Source organism: Anopheles nili, chromosome 3, assembly GCF_943737925.1.
Source record: "Anopheles nili chromosome 3, idAnoNiliSN_F5_01, whole genome shotgun sequence".
NCBI lineage: Eukaryota > Metazoa > Arthropoda > Insecta > Diptera > Culicidae > Anopheles > Anopheles nili.
The window spans coordinates 48,284,024-48,301,890 of record NC_071292.1 but is presented as its reverse complement, the minus strand read 5'-3'; the positions used below and the strand labels follow the sequence as shown (position 1 = coordinate 48,301,890).

The 17,867-nt window shown below is 44.7% G+C and overlaps 1 protein-coding gene across 1 annotated transcript in view; it reads left to right on the top strand.

Moving 5' to 3' along the window:
• Nucleotides 1-17,867, top strand: part of LOC128724475 (uncharacterized) — a 137,633-nt gene that overhangs the window by 52,809 nt on the left and 66,957 nt on the right. The window contains exon 3 of the mRNA XM_053818199.1: nt 16,743-16,750. Coding sequence (XP_053674174.1) covers nt 16,743-16,750 — 8 coding nt within the window. The remainder of the gene's footprint in view (nt 1-16,742; nt 16,751-17,867) is intronic.

Genomic DNA, 17,867 nt, shown 5'->3' with positions numbered 1-17,867 from the left:
TTATGAGAGGGATAACGTTGCGGTACGTGATTTAGCTAGCCTGCTAATGGGTTTTGCTAACATTCGTTGAGAATGGAGGATGGTTTCTGGAGCATTATTTTCGTCAACGTCCCATAATACCTTTAACAAGCTTTTGAAGGAATGGGATCAAGCTTATACAAAGGAGCATTGATTTTCAACGCAAATTAATATTATCATGTTAAAGCTGTATCAATGGTGAGTTTACCAGCATTATATTGGTGGTGATTTCATTTGATCTTTGACCCTTTGGAAGCTTTGACTTTTGCTTCCTTTTTTGTGCGTGTAAAAGTATTAAAATTTCAATTAATCAACAAAACTACTCGAAAACTGTTTTACCAAGTACATGGGAAAACCTAATTGTTGTCAGCTATGTTGTCCCTTTGAGTGATGCCGTCATTTTAGTGGGTCATAAACACATCGGAACCGTAGGAGACAACACGCTACAATTGAATTTAATTGAGCCTAGTGCAGTGATGAACATTTGCGCACAACTTGGCGTAGTACGGTTGAATCAAAAAGCGACGGTTCGGCTTATGTAAGATACCACACGGAGCTTGAAACGAACAATTGGCCGCAACCGTCACCGACGACACTAGCCTTCAGCACCGCAATATCCACACACACACACATACACCCACACGTGCACACTTGCACGCGTACACCCACGAATTGTTAACGACTGGTTGGTCCCGGCCACGGCGAATGGAGTCGCAAACACAGCAAGCCATAAATCAAGCGAGTAAGCTCCAGTCCGTGCTTTTCCTCATCATTGAGAACCATGGTTAGCATCATCGCAGCCCAGCCGCAGCAGCATCATCATCATCAGCATCATCGTCATGGCTTGATTTTCCGCAACGAAAAGACGCCGATGGAGGCGCCCGGTTGCCCACGTCGTTCGTCGCTTCTCGCGTTAACGATCCGTAAGAAGGGCGCGACGAGCGAGAAACTAGGGCACGCGGGCGGTAGTGAAAATACACGCCGAGAAAGACCGCAGCCGTGGGTCGGGTGGAGGAGATTCTAACTTAAATTTCATTATCACTCGAGCAATTGAGCGTTGATCAGAAGCGCACGTGGGAAGGGAAAATGAGCCAGCTGGTGTCTTTGGCGATTGGGCGTTACGATGGTGCTTTTTTTTTGATGTTGCTTCGCTCTATTCCATTCCATTTTCCGTTCCACCTACCCACGTCACGCACTGGGAAATATTCCCCGTCGATGATAACAAGGTCAGGGAAATGCCATCCTCTTATTCGGGGCGAGCTCTCGCAACTTCAACTACTGCGCCATTGCCGAGGCCTGCTTTGTTTCGTAAAGAGACGAGCAAAGAGCTGCCTTTAGTGCCGGCTACCCAACGAACTATCGAGCCGTTCACTCGTGGCTATGAAGGCTCGGGATGGACGCCTTCAAGTGTACGCCGAAGAGCGTAAGAAAAGGACACGTTTCCGGAAGAAGCTCGTCAGTCTGCCGTTAAGCGAGAAAGCGTGTATGTGATAGGAGCACATTCAGAAGAGGCAAGAGGGTTAGTTTTTGGTGGATTGGTCGGATCGAAGATCGAAACCAGGCCACGGACGATGGTTCCGATTTCTCGTGCGCTGGTGGTAGGCTTCGATGGCGTTTGGTACCAGGCACCAGGCGTCTCCATTTCGTACGAAGCCGCGAAATTTGTGCCCGCCTTCTCTCCCGGACTAATGATGTCGCTTCTCGAGCACCGGAATCACACTCGAGCCACTTCGAAAGGTACCGGCATGGCACGGTTTCTCGTTTTTCGTCTGTGGAAATCCCGTCTATCGTCCTGCCGGTAGTGTACGTTGATTTTGAAGTTTCTCATTTCTTCTTTGCAAAAATTCGGTTGACTTGACTAATAAGAACAGTTCTTTAATAATTCTTTAATAGCTTTCTTAAACAGGTTTTAGGAACTAATGTAAAGCATAAAGTAATTTAAAGCCTTTACTAAAACCTGTATGGGAAGCTCCATATAGCTCTTTTGTTATTCGATTGATTGTGAGCGTAATTAAATGTCTTCTGAAACACAAAAAAAACTACAAATTCAGAGGATTAAAAAAATCGTTTCAACGCAGAAGACACCATGTTGCGGCTTTCTGCTATTGTAACTCGTTCGTATTCTCTTGGGAAGAAATTTGTGGACCAGACTAACGTGGCGGCGCAACTAGCGAGCGCGCACGTACGGAGGATTTTTACTATCAGGAACGTGCATACGTGACCGTAGAGTAGTACGGCCGTTTTTCTTTTCTTTCCACTCGCTTCTACTTGCACTTCGCACGTTAAGACTCTAGCACGTTAAGACGTAAAACGTTCCGATGTGCACGTTTGCGACAATTGCTGCTCGGGACCATGCGAGAAATGTGCATACAAAAAAAACACAAGAAAACTCAACCTAAACGAAGCTTGTGCACCGATTGCACTCGGTCACATTTTATTGTAGATTAAGATGCTGCACTTGCTTCTTCTTCTGGCTGCTTAGACCTAATGCACTTTTATTTACGATGCGATTTACAGTTTGATCGTAGAATATTCAGTAACGCGCTTTAGGGCTTTAGTTTAAATTAAATATTCATGCTTGTTGATCAAATAATTATCGAATCGGAACAAAATGTCTTCTAGTACTGTTTTAATTTAATCTCATTCAGAATCGGTCGTTCTTAGTATGGTCGTATTTAAAACTGTGCTAAAATAATAAATTCCATAAGCGCATCTTTTTGTGTGCATTTCAGGACGATTGAATGATTTCCTGGAAGCGTCATAGAATTGCGAATTGTTACAAGTTTTTTGTTTCATTTTCATACGCAGACGAAAGCTACGGCTCCGAGGAAGAGCAGCATAAATTTTCCGGTTCTGCAAAAATCATGAATAGAGCGTACGCGCGCGCGCGCGCGCGCTGAAGAACATATTCATATCGTTCCTAGCAGCACCGTTTCGCATGCAGCTGCCGTCGAATGTTACACGAGCGGCTATGTAATGGGGCCATTTTATTCGCAATGGCTCGCGTATCAAATATTGAGAGCTCATGAATACGTAGCGTTTTTCGAAGGGGACCGGTGGTAAAAAAAAAGCAAGATTCAAATGTAATGTTTTACATGGCGAATTGCTGGCTTGTGCCATGTGCACATTCGTTAGATTTTGCCGCAAGTTCCAGCTTCAGTGGCAGCGGTTCAATTTATCTGTTTGCTCTCAGGTTGCTGACGTTCGGATGAGCTACATCTCATATTTGTCGTTTTTATTTGGGGTTTTCATCCCTCCATCTATCTGCGGGACATCGTTTCCATATTCTAACATATTTTTGACGAATGATAAATGTTTGTCCTACATGTACGTTGCCCTTTTTTATCTGAGCGTGTGCCTTTCGCTGGGTATCGTTTATGCTGGATTTAATTGCTCATGACGGAGACTTTTTTGTTGTTTTCGCTCGTTGCTATCACCATGGCAGCAGCAGCATCATTGTGTGCTGTGGATTTACTTTGCGTTGCTATTTGAGCGTTCGCAAATAATGGGTGGACGTAAACTCGCTGCATTGATGTATGATGAAATGGTAAGCTGAAAAGTCTGAAATTTCAGCCTATGGAACATAAACTTGATCGTAAAATGGGTGTAAATTCAGGCTTGCATTCTTCGTCCTTGTACCATTCCTATTTTAACATCCCATTTCCTACTGACTAACAGATGTGTAACTATAATGCTATTGAATAGCTTTGTTACCATGTGATGTAGTTCAATATACTGTAAAAAACCATGTTTCCCAGAACCCACCTGCGAAAGGTGTTGTAAATTCTTTCACAATGGATTATGGGAATTGTGCTGAACGCCATAGATTTGATGTCGATACAATTGTTTTCAAATGGCATAAAAGTTATAGAGAGTGAATTATCAAAGCTTCACAATATTCGTTCAAATAGCCACAGACATTATGTTCTAAGAAACGCAGCATTCATGACAAAATGACGGGCACCCATTTGATCGGCCATCATTGCCATCATCGAAAAGCGCACATTTTAAACAACGTGTAACGACTGCTCACGTCAAGATGATCCTGTCAGCACACCCGCACCCTCATCCAAAAGCTGTTCTTTATCGCCGGTCAGCCTTAACGGTGAAAAGCACATAATATACCGTACCGGCAGCCACCCGATGCCCACAATGTACCCACGAGCGTACGATGGCCCGATAGAGTGTGCCACTGGCACGAGCTGACCGGCAGCAGCAGCACATTGTGTTGCGTCCTCGCGTGACAGGACGTGGCAGGACGGGTCTCACGGTCCGTCCGTACGCCAAGGCAACGGTGACCACTCGTCCGACATGGCAGTGATGAATGTTGTTCGGTGTTCGGCCACCAGAGTGCCTCCGGTTCGATGGGCTCGTTGGGAGTGAAGGCATTTCTTGGAATTCTACCGCAACGGGACGCTGGCAGGCGAGCGTCTCGCCAGGACTCGCCGGTGTCCCGCAATTTCGTTGCGAAGATAATAAGGATAATCGGGTGGGGAGAGAGTGAGAGCCACGATGAGAGGTTTCGAAAGCTTCCTTCGCTTTCGGTTCGCATCTGCGAGCTTGTCGGACGTCGGTTTGCGTACGTGCTGCGGTGAACGACGACGAAGACGACGGGAGGTTCACTTAGCTCGAACATGGAAGTCCTAGTAGTTGGATTTTTTTTGTCTGCTGCTTTCCCCCGGGGGTCGCATAAAGCATACATCGACGTAAAAATTTATTGATTTATCTTATCGGATCTGCGAAAACCCCCTCTCCGGTGGGGTGGTTCTGGCCGCAATGCCCCGTCTTGCCTTCTCACGTCTCTTCCCTTTCTGTGGAGCAAAACCACTCTCGGTGGCTTTTTTGCCTGACCGGTGTGCTGTCGAACGGTGAAAAGCCGATTTCCTTGGCCGGACCGGTGTAGACGAGAACTCCGTGCGGTGGTGTAGTTCCGACGTCTCACCGCTCGCGGGCTGACACATAAAACCGGGCATTGAGTGAAATAGAACCGACCCGGGCAACGCTACTTATAACCTATAATAGAATTATTTATGTACACAACCACGGGCGCTGGTCAAACGTTACGTGAGGAGGGGGTGTGAGGGGGCTGTATTTTATTCGGTGGAAGGGAAGGGGGGGAGGGGGAGGACGGAAGGATGCCCACGAAAACCGATAATCATACACATTCTTCACTCTCCGTCCATTGTGAAGTCGGCATTGTTCTGCTGTCATCGCAGAGCCAACGGACTCGAGATGCCCGTTTACGGTGGATGGTTGGGGTGTTCTCGAGCGTGCTGAGGTTGTTGCTTGAGCCATCGAAGAGCTTTTGGAGCCGATCACTAGCGTGAGAGCTATATCAAAATTATAGGTCGTCCATCGTCTGCGCCTACAACGGAAGCTCCCTTCTTATTATAGGCAAACCGAGTACGGCTCTGCTTAGAATCCGTGTAGCTGTGTGGCGTTGTGCGATTCTTATCTAAGTGGTGCGATTTTTTGTATTTTATTCCGTTTTACCGTTCGTGCGTTGCTGTTGGGATATTATTGTGACGTCTGCGAAAACACACCCACACATACACACTGACCAGCGAGAGCATTCCATTAACAATTCCATCAACTGGCCGCGCCGTGGTTGCTCCTGGGACAGTAAGCGGCTTTGGCAGCTATGAGGGACGAGAAATCGGCTTTTTTTTCTAGCGTTGCCGCTCTCGCTATTTATTTCCAGCGCTCGTAAGCCAATCGGCTGGAGATTATTTGATCTTTATTACCGGTTGCGGAATGGACGCGATATTTGCTGTTTGGAGCTATCGATGCCATTCCATCGTTTAGTTATATCTTCTGAGAGTAATTGGGGGTATTTGTGTATCATTATTTTTTTGTGTGTGGAACAATGCGTATTAAGGTTGTTTGAAAACATAAGCTTTTACTTAAAAACGGGAGCTACGGTTTCAATTAGGAACTTATTATTTATCACAAAGCCGATCGAAAGGCTTTCGATTTTCTTTTGCTGAAGCACAATGAAAGCAAAAGCTACAAAAGACACTGATTAAGGTTCTTTTTTTGTTGCCATTCAGGGTAGTAAGTCCAGTTTGTTTCATTATTAAGATTACTTGTCGTCTGCTGTCGTGCTGTCACGAAGTATGTAAATATTTGAGACATAAATTTTGCGACAGAACAATAAAATCAAAAAAAAAATGTATCTTTCTTAAACCTCAGCTTAATTAAGGAATAATCAAAAATAGCTTGTTTCACGTTAATAATAGGAAATTTTCACGTTAAAAGTAACAGCTTTTTTAAAACTGTTCAATGATGAGCTGCTGAAATTTCGCGCAATCGATCTTATGTGATCTTTGAGACAAGCTACAAAACAAAGTGTTTTATTTTCATCACACGTGGCAATTATTATCTCCTTCTATTGCCGAAGCGATGCCATTCATCTATCGTTTCTTGCTAACCCTACCCGGCCGTTTTCGTTGCCATAGGAAACAGAAACTTTGATGATATTAATACACAATTAAAAGCAGAACAAAGAGTGCCACCAAAGCATCCATTTCGCCTGTAAGGAGTGGGGTTCTATTTTTGGAAAAGAAGAGCAAAAAAAAGCAACTCCTTCACGGTGACACACACACTCACATCCCATCGTGCATGTCGCGATGATTCTTCAATCAATCTTCACACTTCGATTTCCATACGCCACGCTTCGCCAGCGCAGGCTAATAAGGGGCGCGGTCATAGCCTCAACACGATCGTACCGATGAGAAAGGTGCTGACGTTCCGGTGTCGCAGGATGGGTCGCAAGTGTTGGGAAGCTTTTCGTTTCGTGCTGATGCTTTTCATCGGAAAGAAGAGCCACACAGGCAAAAAAAGGGCGTGCTTCACTCGCACTCCCCAACCAGCAACCAGGCTTCCGGTCTTGGAGGTTATGTTTTTCTGCGCTGCGAGGAAAACTTTGTCCCTTTCCGCGTGCAACAGCATGGGCGCACTTTGCGTGGGGAAGGTGTTTCGTGCACGGAGGACAAACCTCCGGTCGTCTCGGTGAGAGCGTGTACCTTTCCAATTAGGGCACCTTCATCTCCACCGCCATCGCTGGAATTGATTAGTTCTAGTTCGGGGCACTTTTCCGTCGGTCGTTCGAGCGGGAAATGGTACCGCGTCGAGATTGATCTTTGCCAGCAGCAAGAGTGGAGCCCTGGCGTCCTTTTTTTTGTCCCATCCCATCCTGCCATATCGAACTCATGCCCTCCTTCTGCCTGCTGTTAGAAAGGAAACCTTTGATGTTGCTTCGTTGCGGTTTTTCTTTACTCGACAAGCTTTTCCTCTCCGGACACAATTGTCGATACAAATAAGTAACAAACTTTGTCCTGTTTCGGAAAACATACACCCATGCCTAGTTCTTTCTTTCCCGGGTTTGGCCTTTCACACGAGCTCCGTCTCTTTTTCTCACGCCGGCTTCATCTTTCTCCCTCTCATTCTCTATCATTCTCTCTCGTTTGGTATGTTCCCACGAGGGATGAAAATGTTCCGTAAAACGGTGGATATCCCCAGTGTCGCTTCCTTCGGTGGAAAACTCGTTCGGGGCCATTCGTTTGACCAAAGTTTGTTTTCCATCTTCCCGTTCCGGTGCAACTCGGTACCACTTTTCCCGATCACGGTGGGCGCTCCGTATTTTCTATGAATAATCGTCACATTTTTATTTGTACGTTCGTACTGCCCTTTTTTTCTGTTGTGCGCATCGAACAGGCAGAGAAAAAAGTTTTCCCCGTTTTTGTTTTGTTTCATCGAAACGGAACTTTGTTAAGCAGCGCTTCCGTCCCTCGTGCTGTCGATGAAATAGTAGAGAGAGAGAGTGAGAGAAAAGAACATTTTGTGAGGGCTACGTGGGAAAATCAATGCCATCACACTGATTAACTTCAACTTCACGCACCTCGGGCGCGGTTCGTGGTTCTATGTGTATATACAGTTTCAATTTTTTTATTATTCCCTTTTATTCCCGTGGATGCGGGAGCGCAATTTGCTCGGCGTGACTCCGTGGCGTACTTTTGACACCTGCCGCTGAAATATGAAAATGAAGTTCACGTTTTCCGCCCCCCTGGCGTCAATTGCCGCCGATCGTTGCGTGCCCTATGTTGCACACCGGTTCATTCTTTTGCCAAGTTGATTTACTGCGAGTTGATGTTCGAGTTTGTCGGTAGAGCAAGCTATCAACACAGGTAAATGGACGGGCTCGGTTGAAGACGATCGGGGTTGATGAATTGAACGGGGATGCTTATTTGTTTAGAACAACACAATAAATACAACTTTTGGAAATAATATATTTGGGGACGTTTTGTTGAAACTAAAACTCAACCTGTCACGTTTAAAGTGTGGCAAATAGTTAATCGAATAGGTAGTTAAAAAGTAACATCTGATGAAGGTTTGCTCTGTTGATATTTTATCATTTCAATTTGATTTGTTTTTTGTTTTTTGGTGTATTTTTGGAATTTGTTTTTGGCTCTGATTGACTGACTCATTTCATCTCAGTTTTTAAAACACAAAATAACGGTACTTGGGGAACATATATTGAAATTGTACCAAACTGCTTTTCGTACATCATTTGTAAGTCAATTCTTCAAAACTAATGCAGTTCAGATGGTCAAATATCTTCGGCTATATTTTCTTATATTAGAACCGCTAAGAATCTCCATAAGAATGCAATGTAAGACTTGAAAAAATGATACTGCGTTGCATCCTTGTTACTAGTTTACGTTAAAAGTTATATTGTCTGAACATTCTATTAGGCCTATACATTTATCCAGCTCTTCATTTACATTTCATTTATTTACTTCTCTTGAAAACACAAAAAGAAACGCTGCCATGTTATCTAACAGTTCCATTCGCGAAGCAGACTATAAAATGTGATATCAATTATTTAATGCAAACCCTGCGGCGAATCAGAAAATAACTGGTTGCAGTAAAAATATAAAACCGTTCTCGCACACTTCTGCAGTGACGCAACCACACTCCGTTTCCGATCCTCCACCAGCCATTGAACCTGTGCGTGGAGGCACGGCTGCTCGTGAAAGGGGTTTTCGCGAGTTGGACGTTACTTATGTTGCGTTTGGAGAACAAAAAAATGGCGGGAAAAATGCACACACACACAAAAAAAACAATGGCACCATGCCAACCATCGGCCACAGCGGCAGGTTCCTGGTTAGGATCGGAATATCACCCACTTCCGGTTGCACAATCACGGCTATCGAACGAACGGGAAAAGCCCGTCTACCCGGGAGATGTCTTGGTCGATGGCGAAAAATAAATCCTTCAGCGAAAAGAATGAATCACTCGATGGGGGGTGCCGCAGTTATGAGAAGGGCAAGCACGTGTACGTGTGTATGAGAAGGCGTGCGTTTTTTTTTCTCTCACTACTTCTCATTTTACTGCACTTCCGGCGGTGGCTTTCTTTTTCTTCGCTACTGTGCAATCACGTTTCGCGTCCTGGTAGCGTAGGAGGGTTCTGTTTCCTTTTTTTTTCTATGCTCCTTTGGTTCAGAAATAGCGAACGACGTGGCATGTCCTGGCGGCTGCAACCGACGCAGCGGACGCAAAAAGCTTTTATTTCTGGCTCCGTCGCTCCATTTCGTCCTCGCCGCCAACGACAATATGATGCATGTGCGGGTTTGAAGCGAGCTGCTTTCTTAGCGGGCTCGAGCTCACACCACCGGATGGTTTGGTCGGGATCGATGACTTCGTTAATGGTTGTTTTATTTCAACCCGCACGCTGCACTTTGCTCCATTTTTTGCGCTCCTTTTTTTCCCTTCCTTTTCGCTCTTTGTGCCATCTCTCCTCCATTTTTTTCGATCCGCTAAATTCAATTGCAGCTACGTGGGAGTGTGAAAAATGTATAAAATGTGCTTTCGTTACGGTTCCCGATGCTATTCTATCGCCTTAAAAACTCTCTCGCCCGTTGCAGTGGCATTTTAATTAATTGCTTCACTCTTCCGTGACGTAAGAAGATTAATTTACTTGCGCTAGTTTTTTTTGGTTGTTGTTGCTTGCGGCGAAATTTTCCGATCATTTCCCACGGTCGGTTTCAACGCCGGCTTGAATTGAATTACTTTCAACCCACTGCAAGCGTTACATAACTACCGAAAGATGGCTCGCAAATGCACTCCGGCACCAGCTGTGCGAAGCTGCCGGAAGTGTTGCAGAAGGGAAAATAAATATTGAAACTCGATCAGGGAGAGTAAAAAGGCTGTATATATATATCATAGCGCTGCTTTCGGCTAGGCAAGGATCGTGCTCGCTGGTAGACGCTCGAACCAAAGTTAAAACTCAAACAGGAAGACCTGAGCAGACAGCAAAGTGCAACCATCGTGCCTTTGCTCTGTTCGTGTGCATCAGAAGTGAAAAACCTCGAAAGAGCCAGGACTAAAAAAAGTGACGGTTGGTTAAACGAAAAAATAAAACCAAAAGAGCTAAAGCAAGGGGGCCATCGAACCTTCGATGCATCGGAACCAGGTCAAAGTGGGCGAGCGTGTGTGTGTGTGTGTGTGCTTGCAACCAAAAGCCCTCCCCATCATCGTTGGTTGGGCGCGCGCCAACGAAGAGAGGTGGAAAATAGGCTAATGACCCGTTTGGAGCTACACCAGCCGATGCGCGCCCCACGGGAACTGGGAATGGTGCTCGCCATCGTGTGCCAATGGTGGATGGTGCCAAGTATCGATTGCTTTTCCAGACTTCCGGTCTGCTGGTGCGAGTGTTTCGTGGATTCCCCGGGGTGGGAAGAAAAGCCAAGGAAGGACGGGAAAAGCGAAACGAAGCTTAGACGGTTCGTCGGTAGTTTGCTTTGGTTTTCTTTTTTCTACCCATTCTTTTTCAGTTCCCGGCTGTGGTGTATTTTTTTTTGGGTTTGTTGGTCGCGTCGGGGATTTTCCTGGTTCGTTCTGGATTCTTTTCGCTTCCCCGCCCTGGTGAGTTGCGTCAGACTTTCGGAGGAATAAGGCGTAAGGCGGAGAGGCCCCCGTTTTCGTCCCGAAGCAGGTCAGGCGGTCCCGAAACGTGGATGAGAAGTTTACGACGTGTTCGCCGACGGGTGGGGCTTTTCTTTCGATCGAAATTTGGGACGATCGTAAACGGAGCACACATTCGGGTTAGGGACGCTCTGACGTAACCGCATAAATGAGCACGGAGTGGAAAGGGCAAAACCACGCACACAGAACGATGACGTCTTAGCAGGGATGAAGAAAATGTCATAATTAGGGCACATTTGGACGATGGACGCGGTTTTATTTTCCTTAATTCAGACGATCATTGAGCGCGATAATCTTGTTTGGTTAGCCAGTTAGAAAATTTACTCAACAATGTCTGCGTGTTACAATATTTGTTATTAGGTTTAGTCTCGTTTGAATTTGATTGCTCATACTTTATTAGAAAGCATTCCATCATTATCAAACTTGTGGTTTTGTATTGCTTTCAATGCTCCTAATGAATAGTTTATGTTCCAGCGAAATGATCGAAAAATCAATTTAGTTTTCAAATAAAATACCGCTTCAGATTAAATGCCACCCCTGTCGTTTTGTTCCTTTATAATCCGTATTAGTCAATTTCATCACGCCATTGGCCACTCGTTTGACGATTGGAAAGCGATGGGCAGATAGCTCACGTCTCAGCGTCTTTGCACGTTGCCGAGTGATTTTTCTACTCCCAAAACGCGTCCACACTTCGTAAAAACGCGAAACCTTAGCCCAAGTGAAAGCACTCGCCTGGAAGGGTGAAATTCCTTTCAACGTTAAAAAGGGTACGACCCACGAAAAGACGTTTAAAGCCGGCATGGTTGTGGGTCACAACCGAAGTACAAAAAAAAACAGTACAAACAAGAAAGCTAAGAAAATGGGCGTCTGTCGAGAAGCCGCTCTGGGATGTCTCGCTTGGACCCGTTGTAATGAAGGTAAATTCGTACGAATGTTCTAAATAATTCGACCGAATTCTCGACCTCGAAGCAGGCTTTATCATCCTATCTTAGTCGTGTGTGCGTGCGTGTGCTCTACTTTTCTGTAGCCCACACGCAGCCCAGAGGGTTAAAGATGGTAGAGACCCTCCAATTGTAATCGGAGGGTCAAAAATTGTTCAAACGAACAAACAAACATCTGAAATGAGTGGGTCGCTTTGGGGGAGGGTTTGCCCAAGGATGTCTGAAGGATGACCGGAAGGTTGCCGCAAGGAAGAATTCACAAATGTTGTCGGGTTTTCGGACCCACGTTTGAAGCCCCCGACCGAGGCCAATGGCCGTCCAGTGATCGAGCGTAAAGCGCTGAATGGTGACCCCTTTCGAGTGTGTTTTGGTAGTTCGCACTTGAAGAAACCTCGCGTCGATCCTCGTTCCGGTAAGCACCGAAATCCCTTCGGTAGCGTCCCGAAGAATGCCCCTGAATTGTACCGGTGTATCTTAGATCCTAAGGAGAAGGGTCTATTTTGGAGGAAGTACCGCACGCTACTCATGAAATTCCCCTCATTTGCATAGCATGTTTTTAGGGTCGAAATGCCTTATAATGGGTGCACCGACCGGAGAGTGATGATGAAAATACAAAGAAAAAGAAGGAAAGGCTAGTGCTGACAGTACACAAAATATTTCGACAGAGAAACGTTAACTTCCAAACGGACTCTTCATCATCAAAAGCTATCAAAATGCATTATAAATGTACCTACTTAAGTAGGCGAATGTAGTAAAACGTTGATAGAGCGAGAGAAATAGTGATAGCTAAAATACTATGTCAGATACTGATAGTCAATAGGGCTTATGAAATGCCTTCAAAAGCCCTCTTGACTTACATTACAAAAAAAAAAAACAAGATTTAATATTATCCTGCTAATGAATTTCAATATCAACTGAGACCGTTAATTTCCTGATTATGATGCTTTATTCATCGAAAGATGCCATTCAACAGGTGCGAAATACTGCTGATATTATAGTGGCTTACGGTGCTATGAAATATTGTAAGTGTCTCATGAATATTGATCAACAAGGTTAGAGGCATTTGATTGGCTGTTTGAAATTTCACATTCCTCAACTGAAGCCCCCAGTTGGAAGTAAGAAAATGTGCTGCTAAGCTACGCCAAGACAATCGTTGCGGATGATTGATAGTCGCTTCCACCGCTCGAGTCGCATAAAAAAGGTCCCGTCTCGTGAGTGATGGTACACTTTTCACGGCCCATAAGGGTGGAAAACCGCCAACTCGCGTACGCCATTCGCCGGTACCAATGAGAGGTCGGGGGCAATTGGCGTTCTCAGTCTTGTGAAGGTTAAAATGCTCTCGAGCCAGGATGGAACCCATGCCACGCCGGTTTCCAATTTCAATGGCCAAGCGAGCGCGTGATAATGTGCCGAGACGAGGTGAGAACATTGGTGACAGATTTTCATTTATTTTGGCTACTATTTTTACCGTTTTATGCCTCCTTTCTTATTGTTGGCTCACACTCGAAAAGTGGAAATCACCCACATTTCAACTAGTCAATTGGCCAGACGTTCACGTACATGCGCAACATGAAAGCAAATTAATTCGCAAATCACACCCTCCTGATGGAGACGCCTAGTCTCGTGTAAAAAAGGGTGGCGGTTGGGATTCTCATGCGTGAGTGCCTCCTCGAGAATGACGTCATCATGATTGGAACGAGGGCCCCGAAACCGTTTGGCCGTTTTCATGACAGTCTGGCAAATCGCTGACAAATTCGAATGATGATAAGTCTTATTATACAACCCCCTATCCCCAATGCGTTGTTCGTGAGGAGTTTTTTTTTTGTGCCTGCCTCGGTGACGAGTTCGAGAGCCATCGAACTCTTGGGATGGAATTTTTGTTTGCTACCTCACTTCTCTATCGATCTCGTTCCTCTCGTTTCCACGTGATGAAGTACCAGTTGTGCTAGGCCGCCAAAGTGTCGGATAGCAACTCCGTGCCTGTTCAGTACTGCTGAACCGGTTCGCTGGGGATCGATCCAGTTTCGCGCATCCAAAACACTTACCATCCGGCCACTGGAACTGGATCCGGCTCGGTGCGGTTGTTTCACTGTGTCGGAACACACGAACCCTGTCGAGGTTTCGCTGTGTGGTGGTGTTTTTTTTTTTGTACATTTTTCCCACTGTCGCTCCGGAACTCCGGGTGCAGGCCTACTTCTGGTGCTCTCGAGCGCGTTGTACAAGCATCAGCCAGCTAGCCTGGCGGTGGCGCAATGTCGGGTGCTATTTTTAACATCCTCCGGTGCCACTTGACATGTGACCGAAAATAGCACCCGACGAACGGCGAGTTCACAAGTGAACAAATACGGCCATCTCGTTCCTGCTTTCGTGGAGGCACTTGCGGCTGTGGCATGCATTCGAAAGACATTCCTGCTCCTTGCTCCCGTCCTCGCCGGAATGGAATGGAAACTGCGGGGGTGAGATTGTTGTTGGTGGAATTGATTGCTCTGCACTTGGTTCTGTCATATCGGGTTAGATGTTTGTTTGTTTAAAGTTCTAAGAACTCGATACCAGACATCGCTCTGCAGGCGTTAGCAAAACCGAGGAAAATTTGTAAAATTATTATTGATGTGTTGTTTATCACTTAATAAATGTGTCATATTATTCAGATTAAAAATCATTTCTCAAGAATGTTCGGCTATAATTGTTGTGTATTTTTGAGAATGTCTTTCTGAGGTAAAATTCGTTTTACTAAAGCAGAAATATTTGCAAAATTAGTTAGAAATGATAATGTAGACTAAGTATTATTAAGTAATCGTTTCGAGCGAATAGCTTTAGATACTGAATAAAAAAATACGATTCCAGTATACGAATTCGAATACAAGTGATAGGGGGATTGTAATGAATTGTAGAATTCGTAACAAATTGCTCTCTTTTTTAATTTAATAAAAGAAAAAATCTTGTAATGGTCAAATTTATTTATACTCGAGTAACACTTAGTAATTGCTCAAAACAAGAAAACACCATTTTTATTTCGAAACTCATTACATAGCTTACTACATTCCATCCAGGACTTAAGCATGTCGAAGGATATAAATTCTCGCTTTCCTAATTGATGATTGCTTTCCCCGATAATCGGTTTTATCAATCAGCCGAATGTGTTTCGGGTTTGAAAAAATAAACCGCTTAAATGGCACGAGCAGCATAGAATAAGCGCTAATTAGGTACGATTCTCCAGCTCGCTCGCGATACGCACAAGAATTCATAGCAAAAAGTACCAAGAACATTCAACGCGATCCCGGAACAATACACGTACTAATTAGGCGGAACCAACGACAATGCGAACAAAATGACGGCAACGTGGCGTGATCGTAGTTTGGGTTTTTTTTCTACTAATTTTCCTTCGAAATCGGAAGCCCGAAGCGTGCGAGGGCTGTGCCTCCGCGAGACGGCAACGTCACGGCTTTCTTCGTTTTGCCGGGTTGTCATTAAAATAACAAATGTCGTTAATTTATCGCCACATCCATGGACGCTCGGTTAATCATCGGTTCCGTTCCCGGAAAAGTAGCTATCGGGAAGCGTACCATGCAGCACGGGAGTAAGGAAAAATTGCGTGTCCAGCAGAGCTTTTCGCGCAGCGTTTCCACGGGATCGTAACGCACCGAAATAATGGTTAAAAAATGTAAAACACCCAACTGGGAAAAAGAGCAAACGAGCAGGAACGAAAAAAAAACCGTTGAACTGGCATGTAAGCATGCGTAGAGAAGCGCGTTGCCCGTTGGGAGAATGAAAAAAAAAGATGAAATTGCGAGAATAAATTAACACAGAGCCCTTCGGAGGGATTGCTGCATCCGCTTCCGGAATCCCTGGCGATGGGTGAACATAAATCTCGCGCCCAACTCCCGGAAAGGGGCGTTATGATTCGCTGCAAAATTTACAACCACTCACACCGGGTTTGAAAGTGGGAGAGAAAATAGCGATAGTTTGCAATTTTCCAGTGGTAAGCTTTCGCTCTCCTGCTGCTGCTCCCGTGAGCGAGACGAAAAGCGAATCCAATATATCATCGAATGGCATCCATCCATACATCGTTGCGCGTTGTAATTACATTTTCCGGATCATTTCATTTGCCTGGGACAAACGAATCCCAACGGTCCTTGAGGAGCAATTGGTGTGGGGAGAGTCGTAGGGAGCGTCGGTTTGTCAGCAACCCATCAAGAGGTGCCAAGCTTCGAATGATGCCGCGTCCCGAGTCCGCCCAATGTGCGCACTGTGGAAAGCAATTAAGGAACGTTTTCATCAAGGGACCCATTTTCCTGTCGTTAATTTTTCCTTGTCGCATTTGGCTTTCCTCGATTGCACACGTTTGCGGCGACCAGTGGGAGTAGTAGTAGGGGAATATACCAGGTGGCTGGCAAACGCCCTGATTGAGCTTTCTCCCGGACGACGTGCTAGACGGCCGACGAAGCGGAATCGCAGAAAGCAATTCGCAACTTATTCCGGTTCGGTTCCCTTTTCCACTGCTAATAACGCCTTTTTCTTCTCTCTCTCTCTCTCTCTCTCTCTCTCTCTTTTACAGGTAAGTCGCTGTTGCGCGATTTCGGGATGGACACTCTTCGGGAGGGAAAACCAGCCTGGATAAGGTTAATTTGCCACCTCGACACACGACCCTTCGTGCTGCGCTTGTTGGAGCTCATTTTCCTTCAATTATTAGCTACACCACATTAGGCGCCATTTACACACCGCAATGCCTTTATGACTGGTTTGACTTTAGTCTAGTTTCGATGGCAGTGTGAGTTTTTGCTTTGAAATCCGTTTCAGATCGACAAGTGGTCGACGTGATTATGCATTACATAAATGTTGATGCACAGCAATCGTGTAGTATTACTTTATTAAACTGATTGAACTACATCATAACACTAATGATCACGCTGATAATCATTTGGATAGGACTGTTGTTTGAATACGTTGCTTCAATGCTCAGCATAAAAGCATAGATGATTACAATAATGGAGAGGCGTTGTGTTGAAATATGATACACCAAGAACAAAACCAAACAGGTTTTTTTTTGCTTGTGTTGATATCGTTTTCAACACATTTCGTTTTTAAATATGAAGGATATTTAATTTATTTAATTTGAAATCTTGGTACGAAACAGGATTATAGGATGATAAACCATGATGAAGCGGGCATTTTAAAGCTAAACTGTTACGCATATATTTGGATACTATACTAACATGACGGCTAAAAACATCGTTTAATCATCAGACGATAAATTTATTTTTAATTGATCATGATAATAAGCTGCAAAGAAATTGTACCAATGGTATGGTATAAGCTACATAGAAAAGTTAAATGAAATGGTTGTATTGGTTCTAACTGTATTGGTTGTATTGGCTTTTCATGAAATGGTTCTATATTGAATGTTTCCCACTTTCAAGTCCTTCTCTCATTGACATTTCAGCAATTATTTATATTGGCATATAGGATTTTTTTTATATTTTTATATAAAATATCTGTAACGGCTGTTTTCCATATTTGATAGAGATATTTCCAGCTATCTTACCGTTGGAAATTTACATCGTTAAACACTATACCTTTTGAACGCTTCTTACACCCTGAAGTAGAATACAAACAAGCCCGAGCCACAGATAAAACGGTCAAAGTTTTCGAACCGTCTGAAACACTAGAAGGAAATCACCCAACGACGGAAACGTAGGTCTTTCGACAGCACTTACCAGACTGGTGGGTCTGAAGTTTGCACTGAAAGTTTTCCCAACCTCTTTGCAGCTTGTACGAAAGCTCAAAGGAAAATCGTGGTAAATGCAAAATTTCGAGCAACTCAAAGACATTGCTCATTTGCGCTTTCAAGCTTACTTACTTTCGACATGGAAAGTATATTTTGGCATTCTGCGATTCACCTGGGTTCAATGGTCGTTACGATTG